This window comes from Choristoneura fumiferana, chromosome 3 (genome assembly GCF_025370935.1).
Source record: "Choristoneura fumiferana chromosome 3, NRCan_CFum_1, whole genome shotgun sequence".
NCBI lineage: Eukaryota > Metazoa > Arthropoda > Insecta > Lepidoptera > Tortricidae > Choristoneura > Choristoneura fumiferana.
The window spans coordinates 5,852,732-5,870,464 of record NC_133474.1 but is presented as its reverse complement, the minus strand read 5'-3'; the positions used below and the strand labels follow the sequence as shown (position 1 = coordinate 5,870,464).

At 37.6% G+C, this 17,733-nt stretch overlaps 1 protein-coding gene across 1 annotated transcript; it reads right to left on the bottom strand.

Annotated features, from left to right (window-relative positions):
* Window positions 1–2,279: 2,279 nt before the first annotated feature.
* Window positions 2,280–17,504, bottom strand: LOC141426082 (carboxy-terminal domain RNA polymerase II polypeptide A small phosphatase 1-like). Its single transcript, XM_074084944.1, has 5 exons — window positions 17,492–17,504; window positions 15,004–15,077; window positions 14,167–14,348; window positions 13,521–13,674; window positions 2,280–10,568 (listed from the first exon to the last, which is right to left on the bottom strand). The coding sequence occupies exons 1-5, from the start codon at window positions 17,502–17,504 to the stop codon at window positions 10,407–10,409; spliced, it is 585 nt and encodes a 194-aa protein (XP_073941045.1). The 3' UTR covers window positions 2,280–10,406.
* Window positions 17,505–17,733: the final 229 nt, after the last annotated feature.

Genomic DNA, 17,733 nt, shown 5'->3' with positions numbered 1-17,733 from the left:
TTATAAAAGGAATTGGAGAGAATGAAAAAATAAGTGTTTTTTCCGAAATTGACGAATTTTTTTTGCCAGCGATAAAGTTCAATATTTTCAGCTTTATCCCTATATGTCACTTGACCAGATTTGACGCTGGAAGTGAGCGTCGATCAACTGCATGTGGCCGCACCTTTACGATACTAGCGCCAAATAGGCTATTTAATGTTTATTTAATGTAGGTAGGAATTTTAAATGTAATTATATCGGTTTCATATATCTTTTACGGGATGTAGACCCCGATTAGTTTTCATGAGCTTTCGATACCTGTGATCGTGACGCTTATAGATGAGTCGAAATATTATCAGGATCTCATTTAAGTTCAGTTTACATCCGGTAGAAAATATTTCTAACGTAATTGCTGAATTCGCAAAAAATACTACCTAATTTTTTTATTGCTTCTGTGCTCTCTAGCTTAAATGTCATTATTAATCTTACTTTAATTCGGAATGAAAATAGTGTGGGAAATTAGATTATAATTAAATTTATTAAGTACTTCTATAGAGCTAGTCGAGTGGTAATCGAACTGTATGGAACTGAGCATTCTCGTAATTGCCCCATTTTTGCCCATGTATGTACGTTATATATTTTCATTTAATACAATGTTTTATTTATACAGTTCAACACAAATATTCTTTATTTAGCACCACAAATCAGTACAGTAGGTTAACAAAAATTATGTTAATTTATGGAAGCAATACAGATAAGAATGAAATGTTAGGTGTAGGAAAGTGGCAAATCGTTTCGTGCGCTTACTACGTATTGTCAATACATTCCAGTTTATTTATAATGAAAATATGTGCTATTATTATTAATTTTTCATTTACGTTACAGCTGTTATAATTGTTGAAAACAATTCTCAGGATGTTTTGACAAAACTACTATAAAGCCATTTTTGAGTAATAAAAAGAAAAATTAATAAAAAAGGTTTTATCGTTTCGCTAATTTAATGAGATTACAAAGTTATCTATTATTTAAATATTGTTTAATTATGTTAGTCGATTTAGAAATCTGAAAATTTATTTTCTTACATTTAGCTTATTATTTTGTGAGGTTTATCGAAGCTCATTATTCTGTAATTATTATATGACATTCTAGCTTTAGCAGTAATTATTCCAAAGATTTTAGTACAAAACTAAAATGTAGAGATCAATCGTTTGTTTACTTTTTAAATTAATGTTGCCATAGATAGGGAAAAAAAATAACGTCGTCTTTAACGGCCTGGCCACTACTACGCGCGATCGGAGGCGCGGCGGTATTTTATTTCTGGCCCTGTACTACGAAGTGCAGAATTCAAACTTCGTATCTTGCCGTCCTGCTGACGCTAATATTATTTGATACCAGAGTGAGAGGGACGGTACGATACGAACTTCGATTTTCGAATTTCGTAAGTAGCCCCCAGTTCTGTTCATTGCTTGTTTTGCGAGGTAGCCACTACGCAGCAAATGTCTCGACTGCGCAATGAATAGAGAAATTCGTCGCGTCGGCGCTCGTTCGCTCGTGGTCGTAGTCAGTCAGAGGGCCTACTCCGAAGTTCGAAAATCGAATTTCGTATCGTACTGTCCCTCTCACACGTATTAAATAGTATAAAGTGTCAGAGGGACCGAACGACACGAACTTCGAATTTCGTAGTAGCCCTGCTGGCTTTAGTAAGAATCTTGTTATGATTATGAATAATACGAAGTTGTTGTAACCGAGTTATGTGCGGATTGTTAAAACTATCACACTTGTAATATTAAGTACCATATCATTTAGCTATATCTTCGTGTGTTTGAAGTATTTAAAGAATTGTAACTATAACATTTAATAAACTTCGCAGCAAAGTGTAATCTTTTATTTTGTGATATCAATTTAACCTTTTCAACGCAAACGACGGATAGGTATAAGGATGAGTACCTACAGCGTAACATTGATCTTCACGCAATGGTGTATGCAAGTTTTAAACTAGCTTTGCTATTTAGCTAACATCGGGGTGGTATTGAAATGATTGAATCAAGTGTGACGCAACAGAGGGGCGAAAATCCTTGAGACAAGAAATGAAGAAAAATGCTACTCATTGGCAGTTTTAACAGTTTTTCTCGAACACCTGAAGGGAGGGTGCGCCACCATCAAGGTTTTGCTCCGGTTCGAAAAAATCGTAGATCCGGAGCTGACGGACGGTACGATACGAACTTCGAATTTCGTAGTAATATAATACAAGGTTTGATAGTTTAATAGGATCGCTGATCATGAAGTAAATAATACAAACATTGTTTATTAAGGCTATTTATTTCATTCCTATAAAATAACATACCAAACGTCTCTTTTGTACAACATCATATCAAAAATGTACACCGTTATATAAATTTCGTCTTAGGTAAATGTTACCTATCTACTCTCGCGATCTATGTCCGGCTATTACACATAAATATAATTATAGTCCTCTCACTTGCGCTTCTCTGATAGGTACAAAATGTTAATACCGTCCAGTAATGCTGTACAAGCTATCTACAATTAGGATAATTAGAATACCACTAACTATCTGAACCGGTCACAACGTCGCTGTAATAACCTCAATGCTGCCGTTACAATACTATTTGTACACTGACGACATCAGTTCCAGTTTTGACCACCAGAGGCCGTATTACCTAACGCACGGGCGACGCTCGCAATCATATTCACCAGCTCTTTTTCTTTATCATCTATACCGTTGACGGAAATAAATCGTCACTATAAAAAAAACTCTTACTTCAAAATAGATATTTTTTCCGAGTGAACTTTATGAACATTACGTCAAGGTTCAATTTTGTGGACATAACTATTGATTTTAGATACGATATTTTTTCAAAGTAGTGACGAAAATGTGTAAGCGATTAAGATTATGTATCGTGCGTTAGACAATAGCCTCGGTCAGATAAGTTTGTGACACCTAATTAAAACCCCCACGTCAAATAACATGCTGTCACTTTAAAACAAATTCGAGTTAAAAGTCGGATATTGCACTATAAAAACAAGCTAAAGAATTAAAATACCGCATATTTATGGCATAAGGTTGATTTGCAGCAAATTAGAGATGTGAATATTTTAAAACAATTGGAGAGTTTGCACGACATTCCAGTAATGCGACATAGAGGTCGCTGCATTCATCATATTAATAATTGTTAGCAGACACGCTACGACCTTATAATTTCATGGTCACATAGCACAGACGTATTTTCTTTTAAACTGTATTGAAAAAACTTTCAAGTTTAAAAAATAAGCCATGTAGGTAATCAATGTTGTTTATTTCCACTTTTCTCAACTTAATTTGAGTTTTCTTGCTAGGGAGCACCAAGATGACGTTCCCGCTTCATATTGGTTAAAATCTAATGACGCTGCTTTCGTGTAACTACCAATGATCGTGCGTTATTGTCATTCAGTATTTCCACGGTTAGAAAAGCAACATATAAGCTCGATTTTCTATAAACAACAAAAGCTAAGGTAAAGAAACTTCTCAAATGTAAAGAAACTTCTGGAACTACTACAATTTCCTACCGGCTTAAAAATTATAAAGCTTGCCGATTGGTTGATAAGGAAAATTAAGCGAGCTTTTCAGTGCGACAATACCCATTTTTCATTGGTCCATTTTGTCGCATCCGTGTCTGTAAAGCTTTTGATACGTTCATTGAACGATGGCTTTCATATAGGGCAGTGACTTAGCGGTAAATAGTCATTTGGCGGTATAAAAATTAAGAGTATTTTTACGTTTAATCCTAGAGGCAAGAATTTCAATTATTTTGTCAATCTAAATTCCAGGAGCAAAAGGACAGTCTGATATATACTATTTGAAGACTTTATTCGCGTATAATGCTATTCACTGATTTGTACTTTGTTTACAAGCAAATTATATCGCAGGAAATTAAAACTGCAAGGGTTATATGGAAATATTTAAGTTTGAGATGTAATGGATGGATGTAGTGTATTCATTATGGCCATACAATGCGATACAAGCATACAATAGTTGTTCGAACAAGCACCGCTATTTCGCGGGCGGGTTAATCTTTAGCATTTAATCCTTAAACTTCGGAGTATTTCCATCACTAATTAAACAAATGACAATAAGAACTACCTACCATTTGCAACAAAGAGCAGGTGTTTTCTAAAGATTCACCCGCTCAGTAACAAACATTTTAAATTCCATTTCGTCAATTACCATATTGTTAAATCAGAATCCAATCGAACAGAACCTTAACACCAAATGTTAATTGACAATAAAAAAAATATAATAATGATACAACGACGAATCCACAAATCTCTAAATAATGTTAGACATAAAATAAATTTTAATTTTATTAATATAAGATTAATAGCAAAATATCAATCAATTTTTATTGCATGCATCATTAAAAAGAAATTAACAATATACTTTTTTTTCCTAAATAACATTTCGGACGATTTGAATTCAAATATATAATTAAGAAGGGGAGTGTTCAATTTAAATATTGTTTTCATAAAACGCGTCGTTCAAACAACAGGATGCTTACAACTAGAGAAATCAACGTATATATTACTATAACATCCTAGGGCTACTGTTAATGCTTATAAATAAATACCGACTACCGTGGTCTACGGACTCGCCTGCGACCCGGGCCTATCTGGGACATATCGCTTTCACTAAAAAAACTTGTCACTAAACTAGCATTTTCATTCATAATTTTGTGTAACCTTCCTCTTATTCACAAAAAATTACCAACTCTTGTTTTTTCTGTTTCTTGCGAAAACAGGTATGATTGTAACAGATAACGACAAATTATTAACCTCTTCATAGCCACAAAACAAACGAAGTGACGTGCTCTGTACGCCACAGAAAAACCAGGCAACCAGCGATAAAATCAACTTGATTTTTAATTCCATTGCAGAAGGATTAATTTCGAGTTGAATGTTGGTCATGTAAAGATGACCGTGGCGTGTGAGGCAATTCCATTGGCTGTCACGACTAGATAGATGACTGGGGCCGTGAATAAGTTAACTAACCTGAGGGCCTACTCCGAAAATCGAAGTTCGTATCGTATCGTCCCTCTCACTCTCGTATTAAATAGTATAAGTGTCAGAAAGACGGAACGACACGAACTTCGATTTCGAATTTCGTAGTAGGCGCTGAGGCCGTATTGACTAACGCGCTGACGTTCGAGATCGCATTCCCCATGTCTTTCTACCCTCGTTTTGTTTTACCGTGTGACAGAAAGAAATGGTGAAATCGATTGTGATTCACTGTTAGAAAAGAAGGCCTCTGAAATAAGCAAGCCTTTATGAATAAGAGGATAAGTGTTTGATCATTCCAAATGTCAACTAAAGAAAATATACATTTTCATATTTGTTTAACGTTTAAGGTCACAGCTCATTACAGCCACCCGGCACCCGACTAGCACCGCCTCGACTCGAGCAGTTAGTATTCTTCATATGGATTTGTATGGGCATGCGCTCACTACATCAACTCCGTAGCGTCACCGGATCGCCTCACTCGCTAGGTTGCCACGCACGCTTACGATGCGGCGCTCTCCACCCCCCCCTTCATCCCCCCTACTGGGAAATTCGTAGACAGCGCGAGGTCCACTCGTTATCGACAGGTGGTCCACGCGCGGACGGGGGGCCTAAAGTCGAGGCGGTGCTGGTCGGGTGCCGAGTGGCTCTAATGAGCTGTAACCTTTAGACCTCAAAATCACAATCACATTTAGTTTTATTCGTTACTTTTAACAATTAAAGGTATGTTTAAGTATGCAGTGAAAAAAATACTGGTATCTAAGTCGCAGGCTATTTCTCTGGAAGGATATTACTCTAGAAAGAAGATTACAACTAGCAATTGCGTAAATCTAGTAATAAAACATATGTATAGTACAGTCAGCTGCAGAGACAGGGTACCCCCCTGTAACGGCGGTAAGTATGGATACCGCCGTTATAGAGGGGTACCTATTCTCTGCAGCTGACTGTACATATACATACACCGGCGTAGTACTAAATAACAAAAACTAACACGTACATTCAATTGAGAATAATGAAGTTCAAATCGATCCAAGAAATGCTTTCAAGTTAAAATCTTATGTACACTGCTACCAACACAATAATATATTGACATTGTTTAAAAATATGACATAAAAAAACAATAAAACCATTTAGCTAAGCAACTAATATAAAACAATAAATAGCTGGCGATGTGCCGAGATGAAAAATGGTTATGGATATTTCACACAATTTTTTTTTGCCTGGGACAATAATGTAAAAATGTATCATATTTAGAAAGATTATTGACACGTTTTAAGTACATACTTAAAAAATAATAATGTAATATTTATAAAAGTATTTGATAATATCTCACTTTGCTTAAAAACATTTAATTGTGTTTTGGTTCATTGGATCTTCGCTGCTAACATCACACATATAGGCATGCACACACACTGTTTATCTAACCTCCAACACGAAAAAATCAACCCATTACTAGAAAAAAAAATCGCTTAATATAATCGCTAGAAAAATGCACTGACATTAAATTACCCTATCTCGAATCACAAGCCTCACACACACACACACAGGTAGACAAGCGTACAGACAGATAGGCTTTAAGATAATCTTTAGATCAAGAGTTCCCAACCGGGGCGGCACGCCTCCCGAGGGGGGCATAGAGCTGTCAAGGAGGGTAAAAACACTTTGACATTTTTAAAAGGCGTTGGCTGTTCACACACTGTTCCAGTTTATTAGATACTGTCCTGTATTACAGCGTCAAACAAATAGAGTTAGTTTTATTTACCTACTGAAATCATGAAAGCTAGAAATATTATTTGGAATTGCAGATGCTGGAAAATATGTTGGGAGACCCTGCTTTAAATAGACAGAGGATTTTTGAGTATAAAAGGCAACTTGTGCCTTTCGCTCCCGGGAAAATCCGACAAGTTCAGCAAAGTGAAGCGCACGAATTACTATCCAATACCTTTACAAATAGTACTATCAGATATACATTATTCCAACGTGTACGAACACAACGTAATAATCTTCTTAAATAAGATCTTACAATGGCATGCGTGAAAATACATTATTGCATGAATGTCAGTTTTCACAACCTCTACCCGCGGTCTCAGAATAATTATTTTATTTGAAAAAAAATCGTTAAAACCAAATGTGCGTTTCTAGTACTACTGGGTTACTTATCGTTTCCGCTTACTCAACTAATACTGAAAGCACCATTTTGTTTACCTAATTTAATCGAATTCTTATAAAAACGTTACAATTTTGAATGAAGTGCGTTTCGGGGCTTTTTTTTTCTTTTTCGATTCCGTTTACGTAAAAGGCATAGGTCATAAGTTCAGATTTCAGAATGGCGGTGGCTATAGAAAATGAGGAAAACTTGGTATCTGACACCACCCAATGAATAAGTATTTTTCATCACACTTGCTCGTAAACAGTGTCGTAACATGCAGGCTACCTTGGTTGCAACCCCCCAAATAAAACCCTCGACCTTAATGTGCTTGTCATGAAACCCGTGGTCGGTAAATGAGTCAGTGCCCTTACTGATACTGCATGGCGCGCTGCTGCAGGACCACATACACACGGACGCTGCGGCGCATGCTGTGGGAGGGGGAGGGGGAGGGCGGCGCTGCCAAGAATGCACCTCAAGGTATCGCCAATATTTGGAAGAATTATATTTTTTCTTTTACAAATAAAAATTTTACTCGCAAATGTGATGAAAAACATTGTATGTCGCACGGGCGGTACTAGAATTACGAACATCGACTCATTAAAGCCCTCAGTCTTCGACTTCGGGCTTCTAATAGACTCTCGTTCGTAATTCCTTATTTACCGCCCTTAAGACACAATGTACTATTAAATGAGAAAGTGATATTTAGTTACTAAATCACGCAATAACGGCTCGACGGATTCCAAAGGCATTTCCCGCGGGATAGCGATAGACGAATTCTTCGCAGAGAACAGTAGTTAAGATACAACCCTAGTAATAAAATGATTTTAAAGCGAAAAATAAGATTTATCTTAGAAACTTTGAAAAAAAAAAGATTTCGAATGACTTGGCTACTACTAACATCACGATTCAGTATCACCATACGAAATTAATTGGGGTAATTGCATTTTTAGAGCACATAAAAAGGATGCCAATTGATGTGATGTCAAATAGCCTATGTTGATTTTTTGTGATTTTGGAGTCAGAATAATATTCATACAGCTAAAGCACTGTACTAAAGCCCGTAAACATTTAAACTATATAATTTACCTCAGTTTACTTTTAAGTGCCGTATCAGTGCTTTTTAGAACATTTTCATTGGAAACTTTAGAATGTAGACAGTCGATAATAATTATTTTATCATTATGGTATTGAATATGCAAATTATCTAGCACATTATTGTGTTATGGCATCAAATACTACACTAGTTTAATACTGAGATGACATACAAATTACGTACGGCTTTCTGCCCTCATAGACAAAAAAAGTCGGAACACTATATAAATTACATCAATGTAGTGAGCGACATTTATACTTAGTTTAAGAAAAATAAATTAATTAACAAACCATAATCCATCACATGTAAAAGTATTACAGAATGACAGAATCAAAGCCTGAGTTTGTCCATTGGCCAATCCGGAATGACCCGGTTTCATCCGCTTTTCAACCAGTCAACAAAACCGGTAGATACCAATTTAGCCAATGAAAAATCTCTGGCATTTTCGTCTATGAAATACTCATTTGGAACATAAGTTGCACTTAACTCTCCCTCGATTGCTCAGGGCTATTTGTTCTACCTGATCTAGTAAGGGTTTCTATGAGAGCAGATTTAATACATTTAGATACCGAATTGAACTGTCCCTTCCTACCGTGTTCGTAACCATATTCAATAAATTACATTACAACGATCATATGACACTTGACTGACGATATCACCAATGCTATAAAATGGGATTTATTGAACACCAACACATCTGAGCCGGTATAATAGTACACTAATTTGAAATACAATCAGCGTTAAACATAAGGGAGTGGCCTAGGTACTCAGATATATGATTTGAACGCCGTAGAAGCTCCCTTATATTTGACGTTGAATGTACTTATAGCCTTTACAGTTGTACCTGCAGGCTTTCGCATTTTACCGAATGCTATACCGGTTCAGGTAATTCTTAAGTGGCCAAAGTAAGGATATAAACACCAAGGTATGTACACAGGAAAATACAACCTACAGTAACGTTGTTACCAAATCGTGTAATGTGCACAAACCTTATAAGGACTGTGTTACACCAAGTGCATTACATTATGGGTTAATTTAACATTAAGTAGTTCTTTTAAGCGATAAAAATTAAATACAATTATATGTCAAATTATAATTTGAAGAAAATATATAATCAATAAGAAACGTAAACAACTATTAATCAATAATTTGATGATTATGTTATGATTTTATTATTTATTCTAAAAAAATATTTGTTGATTTGTCAGAAAGTGTGAAAACTTTCACATTGATTAATCTTGTTCTGCCTCACTTATATTTATTTAACTATATATACACTAAAATGATTCCGTTACATGATTAAAGCGGCGTTCTGTCACATTATATAAAACTTTAATATTTACAATTCGTCCGGTGCGGGATATACCATGATTCAAAATAAATTAATATAAAAATCTATTTATGATTTTAGATTTTTACACAGTCAAAGTTCCAATGTAATAGTAGAGTCAGCGTCAAATATATCTTAAAAAAAGCTTATTGTCCAAAACATGGACAAGGGCGGCCCTTTCTTACTATTGATCAACACTCACGATACAATCGAACCTGACTGTACATGAACTTGAGAGAGTCAAAATGTATTAAACGAGTGAAGACGCTGGCAAGACTCCAAGCCACACGTTGTAAAAGTATTCTAACTTACTTATATTTGATCCCGAGCACGATATAAAAAAGGTTGTAATTGAAAAAAAAATCAGCCCAAGTCGATTCAATCTGTTGTAGAGGTAATCCGACGAAAAAAAACATCAAATCGTTTACATTAGTCAAATTCCGCATTACAATTGGATTACATTAAAAATATACACACATTATACCGCAAGCTTACAGCGTCGTGTTAAAACAGACAAACTGAAATATATAAATCAAGAATCATACGGACCACTTACGCACTAAGAAATACCTAAACTGTAAAATAGGTACAAATAAGGTCCTTACTATCCAGAAGGCAAAATTGGCACTTAAGACGAAATTCGCTCCTTTTTTGATGAGTGTTTCGAGGAAGGTGGCGGGGGCGGGTGAGGGCGCGGGGGCCGGGGCTCGCTCGAGGTCCGCGGAGGGGCCCGCCGGGTCCCGCGGCTCGCCGGGCCCCGCGCGCGCGCAGGGCTTTCGCCGGGCGCGGCGGGCCGGCGGGCGAGGCTATGTCGTGCTCGGCGAGTTATTCTGCGTCGGATTGTATGGGTGGTTGGAATTCCGCAACACTGTGTACACACTGTCCACCTTGCTTAGTTTCTCGAAAAACGGTATCAAGTCCAACAGTTCTGAGTCTGTCATGTCGTCGAACCATGACGCGACGGGCACCTGTGAAATGAAAACTTGCTCAGTTTTTTCTGACTTTTTTACAACAAACCGACTCCTATTTCACCTGACAGATAGTGCAGATGAGGTCAAAAAGGTGTAACTCGCTGATTTAGTAACAGCCTATTCACTCTAGCCTTGAGAGCACTTTCGGCAGGCAAGTCCTCTATAGGGTCAGCTTCTATTAACCCTTTCACGAGCATAGAAATCACAGATGGAGCTAAGAGTAATGAACCTTATTCATGGTTATTAAGGATAAATTTAGTAATCGTAAAAAACACCGCCTGGCAAGTGTTATGCCTATACCAATGAAAAGGTTAAATAAGGCGGAGGTAAATATGAGTTTAAATTTGAAACGAATATCTCACCCTATTCCAATTCCCCTTGTAATTTGATATTATACTATATGTTTCTCCATTCTCCACTTCAAGAAAGCGGACCCTTACTGTCATACAATGCATGTAAATATACATGCAAATACAAGCATACTTATATATTTTGTCACCTATTTTAAATGCGTACTTTGTGGTTTGTGCACACTGGCCACTTGACCAGACGTTAGTTATGTATGTGTTGCGGTTTTTTTTACATCGCGCTACAAGCACAGCATAACGTAATAATAACAGCTAGTGAGGTAACTTGGCCGTATCGACAAGGTAACTATGCAGTTATGCAGTGTGGGGTAGGGCCACATTCCTCTACCCTCCACACAACGCAAATTCGACCCACAGTCCATCCGATTCAATATTAAAAATTATTACGTAGCATAGAGTTCTACAGGCGCACGATTTTAATGTGTACAATAAAATAATGCTCAAGCTCTCGTTTAATGAAGTTACGCTCGATCCCATTGTGCCTAAATCGAATACTAGGTAAAAACTTTGCATTTAATTTCTTAATGTAAGTAATATTATTAAATTGTTTCCATATAAAAGCAGCTTGTCCTTGACTTCGGTCAAAGTATGTCGCATCACAATCACATAAATATATTATTTAACTATTGCTATGAATGTATGCTCGAATACATCACTCAAACAGTTGCATATTAATAACCCGTCAAGAATAAACAATAGGTGTCATTAGAACATTGAAACATTCTCATGGTAGACATTGTTTTAACTAACTCGGCTGCACTGTCACTGTCAAGTAATTGAAGATGTTAACTTTACTCGTTACTTTGTTTCGCTAGACAGATTTTTGCAGTAAGACATTCGAGGACGTTCAGTTTCAACTAAGCTAAGATATTGAGCAAGATTTGGCAGATGGCTAGCTAACTAATGCTTATTTTTGTAATTGACAAAGTAGCCAATTTGCAGTCGCTTCAATGGAAAGAACTTCCAAAACTTTCATAATTGGAGTTAACCCTTCAACTAAGTTATATATAAAATATCAATTCGGTAAGCGAGTAGTTTGGGTTATTCAATGAAGATATGAAAAGACAGACGCAAAAGCCCCTTTTCTTATACTATGTATAGACGTTACTACCAAATAAATTAGTAGAACAACTTCTGAAAACTGGAATTCGTTTATATTTTATACTTAACTAAAAGAGATTCTAGATTCACGAATACAGGTAATCTAGATTAACGCCAACGAGTTCGCGTAACGTCACGTTTAAACGCGTTACTGACAATGAATCTTTGTGATGACAAGTCATTGTCCACATCTCGGCGATAACTGACAATCGCTATTGTGGCCGAAGGGCAAATACAGATAATCGATATGTTATCTGCTGTCAAACAATGCCGTTAAGATCTAATTTAGAATAGACGGAAAATGGCACTTATTACGCTTTAATCCGAGCATAAATTAGAAAATATTTATCGCATCCTATCGTATGAGAAAATAATTGTGATAAAGTTTTACGTCAACATAGGGCACGTTATATTTAGACGCATGCTTAATTACTCTTAACGTAATCACGAGTGCGGAGCGCTGCAGCGATACAATTTTCAGAGAAAACTCATTCTATTTTTTTTATTACTATCTAACTAATATCAAAACTGTCAAAAAAGTACGCGTTTTTATTTATAATTGAAATAGGGCACACTTCAGTGAAGAGTGTACTATACTATTACATTACTAGAGTCCGGCTGGAGTGACACAGTTGTCACTCCAGCCGGACTCCAGCACTGCAGTGTGAATTGCAAGGGGAAACCACCACAACTCCTCATCAACAACTGACGACAAAGACCACTTTGTCAAGAGTGTAGCCACCTAGAAGATTGCACTCTTATTGAGACACCCTACATCAGTGGTCGTCAAACTGCGGCCCGCAGCCGATATTTTCGCGGCCCGCGAAATACGCAACGAATTTGGTAGAGACTTTAGAAGATATCTGATACGCGGGTAACAGTTGCGGGAGGAACAGTTGGGTAAAATTTGTATACATTTATTATAAGCTGAGCAAGTGCAATCACACTCATCAGCTTCCTCCGATCATCACCCATTAATAGCCAAGCCTATCAGTAGCGGCTTTAGGGTAGGGCGCGGTGGGGCGACCGCCAAGGGCGCTGGACTTAAAGGGGCGTCTGAAGCCTATGCCTTCTAGAAAATTCCCAAAATTTGAGGGCGCCGTAGAAATCTCACCCAGGGCGCTGGAAGTGCTAAAACCGGCACTGAAGCCAATTGATGCTTTGTCTAATCGACCGCTTACTTTCTCAACCTCGTATCTAACCGAATTGTACAACAAACAACACAACACTATCATACTTAACATAAAGATGATTCTAAAGCAATTTAATGTGGACAGATACGAGGTTGAGAAAGTAAGCGGTCGTAATGTGGCCCTTGATCATAAAATTGCCGATTTGTCACCAAATTAGTTTTAAACATTATGTTAGTGTAAGGTATTTATTGTTTGGGCCAAGTTCCAAGCCGAAAAAAATGGATTTATTATTTTATTATTACAAAAGTGTGACGACTACAGCTGATACATAGTGTTAGTGTACTCACAGCGTTGTCCGGATGGAATATGTAGGAGGCGGGCGAGTTGTCGACGATGACGACGCGGCGCAGGTCCCGGCCGAGGCTGTTCAGGTCTTTCACGTAGTTGCCGCGGTGGAACACACAGCTGTCGCGGAACAGCCGCGCGCGGAACACACCCCATCTGGAACACCAGTTCATACTTGTAAAATACAGTGCCGAGCAAAGGGCAACGCAACCATCAGTGTTCAGGAAGGAATAGGAAGGCCTCTAGCTATGCGGGAACTTGTTGACACGTGATCAGACTGGAACGTGCTGACCCCTCCCTGCATGAGACCTTGGAGCCCTACCAGTAGCGTCGACTGAACATTTCCGTTAGGCAACGCGGAGGGTGAGAGAAACGGAGAAGCGTAACTCGTAAGATAGGTATGCGGCAAGATTCTCGGTCCAGCAAATACCTCCTGGATAGAGCAATCGATTCACCAGGGTCACGAAATCTACTTTGTTGATTGACTAGAAAGTGACTAGAATACTCTACCTACATCTTGAGGTGTAATTACCTGCCTAGAAGATGCACAAAAGGATCGAAGCTTCAACCGTGCACTCTTACAGAAGAATACCAAGAAATTAAGAAATAGCTGTAATTTTCTAGAATATTGTACGGGTTCTCACTAACCTGTCTAGCAAGTCAGCTACAGGATCCGCATACTTGGCGAGCGATGCAGTGAACAGCACGCACTCGTATAGCTCGCCGCAGCGCCGGAGGAACTCGTCGACGTGTGGTCGCTTCAGAACGTACACTTGGTGGACGGAGCCGTCTATCTCGACAGGAACCACGAAATCCGCGTTGTTTATTGGCTGGAAAAGATGAGGCAGGTTAGGATGGTATAGCTGCGGCAATAAGGACCCTATCAGCCAAGTAAATTGTATATGGGACAATAGAGTGGTCGTTAAATACTAATCAGTATTACTGACGGCCTACAAGAGCTGAGTTGTGTTGAAAATGGGTGCTCCTTTTTATACAACCTATGCTAAAGTATAGTATTTCTTCAAGAATCTTAGTGTAAGAACGTTTCATTGTCTCGCGTAAAGAGTTTCATATATACCAAATGCAAAGCCTGATCCCTTTATGAGAATAGTACTCCCAGAGTCCTTATGACAATGGCGTAAAGCAATAAAATAACGAACTCAACAGCGCAGACGACCCTACCTACATGTCCTGATTACGAATTGCTCACTCAACTTCCCGCTCGTTTACAATCAGAGCTGAGTCATATAGGTCTAGGACTCTTAGCACTTTAGCTTCCTGGAGACATTGTACAATACAATACAGCTACTCCCATTAAAACTACATTGTAAAAGCTATAAAGCTGTAACAAAATTTTCGAGTTCTTACTCTAGCAATGGCGCCAAAAGTCTATTTTTTAAAATAAAACTCAAATCGCCTGCACGTGACTCGGGTGAAATCACTTGACAAAAGCTACATTCAGAAATGAAATGTCAATTAACTTACTATAGTTGCGATAAGTAATCGTATTAGCGACCTTTTGGTAAGGCTTTGCGAGTCCTCACAGTGAATTGACTCCCCTAAAAGCGGCAGTCAGTGAACACTATTATTCACCAAACATCCCAAGGAACCCATTGACATTAAGTCAAGCCGCAAACCGTATAATTGGCTCCAAATACTCCAATATTGACACGGCAATATAAACAAAGCGTAATATAGTATTTGCCGAGCATAGACAAAGGGCTATGATGCCAGTCGGCACGCGTTAGTCAAACAAGGAATTCCCTGGGTTACGCATTGTCTGATGTTATGATGAATTTTCTGTTAGTGATTTATGGTCAAGAGAGCCTCAACAGAGAGCATGTTGTATTAAAGATATATTTATGAATGACGTACGGTAAACATTTTGATTAGAATTCTGTTTACTTCAGTACAAGACAAGTAAATAATGCTTGTGTAGCTGGGGGGTTACTATGAAATTCAAAAACCGAAGTTCGTATCGTACCGTCCCTCTCACTCTCTTATTAAATAATATAAGCGTCAGCGGGACGGCAAGGTACGAAGTTCGTATTTTGCACCTCATCCTAGTAAGGGCCTGTGTGTTGTGCTGCAATTCCCAAAGATTCTGTTTCAGGTATATCAGAAGGTCAGAAAAGGAAAATATTTATATCTTAGTCTAGTGCATACGGGCATGTATACTGGTAAGTCGACATCGTCATTTTTATACTAGGTATTTAGAATGTAAGGATTTTTTACAACCTTGACCTAATCACCGACAAAACTGCGACTGTTTTAAAATTCTGGTTTTAAGATCCTTGAAAAAATCACGACATAAATTCTTGGTATAAAAAAGACATTCATTAGAAAAGCTAAATGTTCTAAATAAACGGATAACTCTCGTAAGTCTTCTTTCATCTAACTCTAACATGTACCGGACCCTATTTTAAGAAGTACAGGGGACCCCTTTAAGTTAATAGCAGGGATGTTACGGAGCTCCGATTCCGTTTCCGTTAAGTCGGAACTTCCGTTTGAAACGGAAGTTATATCGGATGTCAATCAAAAACAAACAGAATGATAATTATGTAACGATTCTAACACTCGCGATCACAATCTAATGACAGTTTTTGTACGCGAAAACTATCATTTGATTGTGATCGCGAGTGTCCGAAACGTTACGCAACAGACCCTCAGGTTTAGTAGACCCGACCCTTAACATCTCGTCCACCTGTCCCTCAGGCTCCGATTCTGGTTCCGGTTCCGTTTTCGGTTCCGATTCCGTTTCTGGTTCCGATGAACTAAATTGAAAACATCTGGTTCCGCTTTCGGTTCCGATAAAACCACATCCGTTACATCCCCGGTTAATAGTTACGCCTTCCGTCAGTTATCTACTTGTCTTACGATAGTTTCATTTAAGTAACTATATCCTTACCCAATACAATTTTGTTTACTTGAAATTGGGCGCCAATTTATGTCTCATTCCCGAATTTTTCGGCTTGTTTATATTGATGACATTGTTGACATCGAATTACAATTATTTAGACTATGGACTTCCCTTGGCCTGCAAACATATTTAACCTTTGCAATATTTATGTAAGTACTATGAGCAAAGAATTATAAAGAGAAATAGAAATGTCACGCGAACTAATTGCGTCAAGCGCATATGTGCCTAAAAAAACATTATTTATTTTTTGAACTCAATATTTGTAACGAAGATAACTGCTCAAGTAATGAATTATCCCACAGATTGCGGTTTAAAAGGATGAGGTATGTTTCGATAATTAAGTATCAAAATTTACTTAAGCATATGAAACAAAAACTAATTCGTATTATAGCTAGTGGTGAAAGTGGCGATACGACATTTCCATTCCTCTTTATTATTAGAGTGCTGGCGGACTACTATTATTTTCGCTTTTTTTAGAACCATCCATTTTTATTTAAAATGTAAATGTCCTTACAGGTTGTTATAGTCTGATTGAAGTTAACGTGTTTTATTAGTACTAAAGGTAACAAATATTCATTATTTATGCCCTATTTGTGGGTCGTAAGAAGGAAAGGTTGTAATAAACTTAATGCGAGCTCGTGGACTAAGTTGGTCACGAAAGAATTTTGTGATTATATTACCGATAATACAACGTTTAAAAATAGATTACAAGTATGAGGTATACTACCAGAGTGTTAACTATGTTTTGTTACTTAATATCTTTAAAATTAGGGTAAAGCATAATGATATTTCATTTGAAGCACGGAATACATAATAGTACATTCACCAGCAGCAATAATTGATATCTGATAAGACTTTATTTCTAGAGCCGGTAAGACGTGTCAGATATTTTTGCACGCTCCGGCAGGGGCAGATATTAATTGAGGTGACTGTACAAGTACAGAATGTTCTCTATGCTAACTCATGTAAATAAATAGCGATTCTGGATACGACACAAGATGATAAATGATAATGTAACGCAAAATTTATAAGTTTTCGTCAAATCTACCTTACGCCCATCCAACATAGTCGCGAAGGGGTCTGATTATGTCTCCCTTTGAAGTGCCACCCCACGACACAGCCATAGATAATAATGATCCAATAATAGCACCCCAAACTACCATCCCGTCTGATCCATTGTGTTGTGAAGCAATATCATGCTAAGGAGCACAAGTTGGGTTTTCCTAGTGGTCCCATATGGCTTGCTAAAGTGTATACGGCTGTTTAATGTTTATCGGTGAAGAAACAGCTACACA

Excerpts from the sequence above, each read along its gene's own strand:
- LOC141426082 (XM_074084944.1), bottom strand. Across the intron at positions 14,349-15,003 it reads GATTACTTATCGCAACTATA|CCAATAAACAACGCGGATTT; the intron begins GTAAGTTAATTG and ends CATCTTTTCCAG. Across the intron at positions 13,675-14,166 it reads GTAGCTGACTTGCTAGACAG|ATGGGGTGTGTTCCGCGCGC; the intron begins GTTAGTGAGAAC and ends CTGGTGTTCCAG.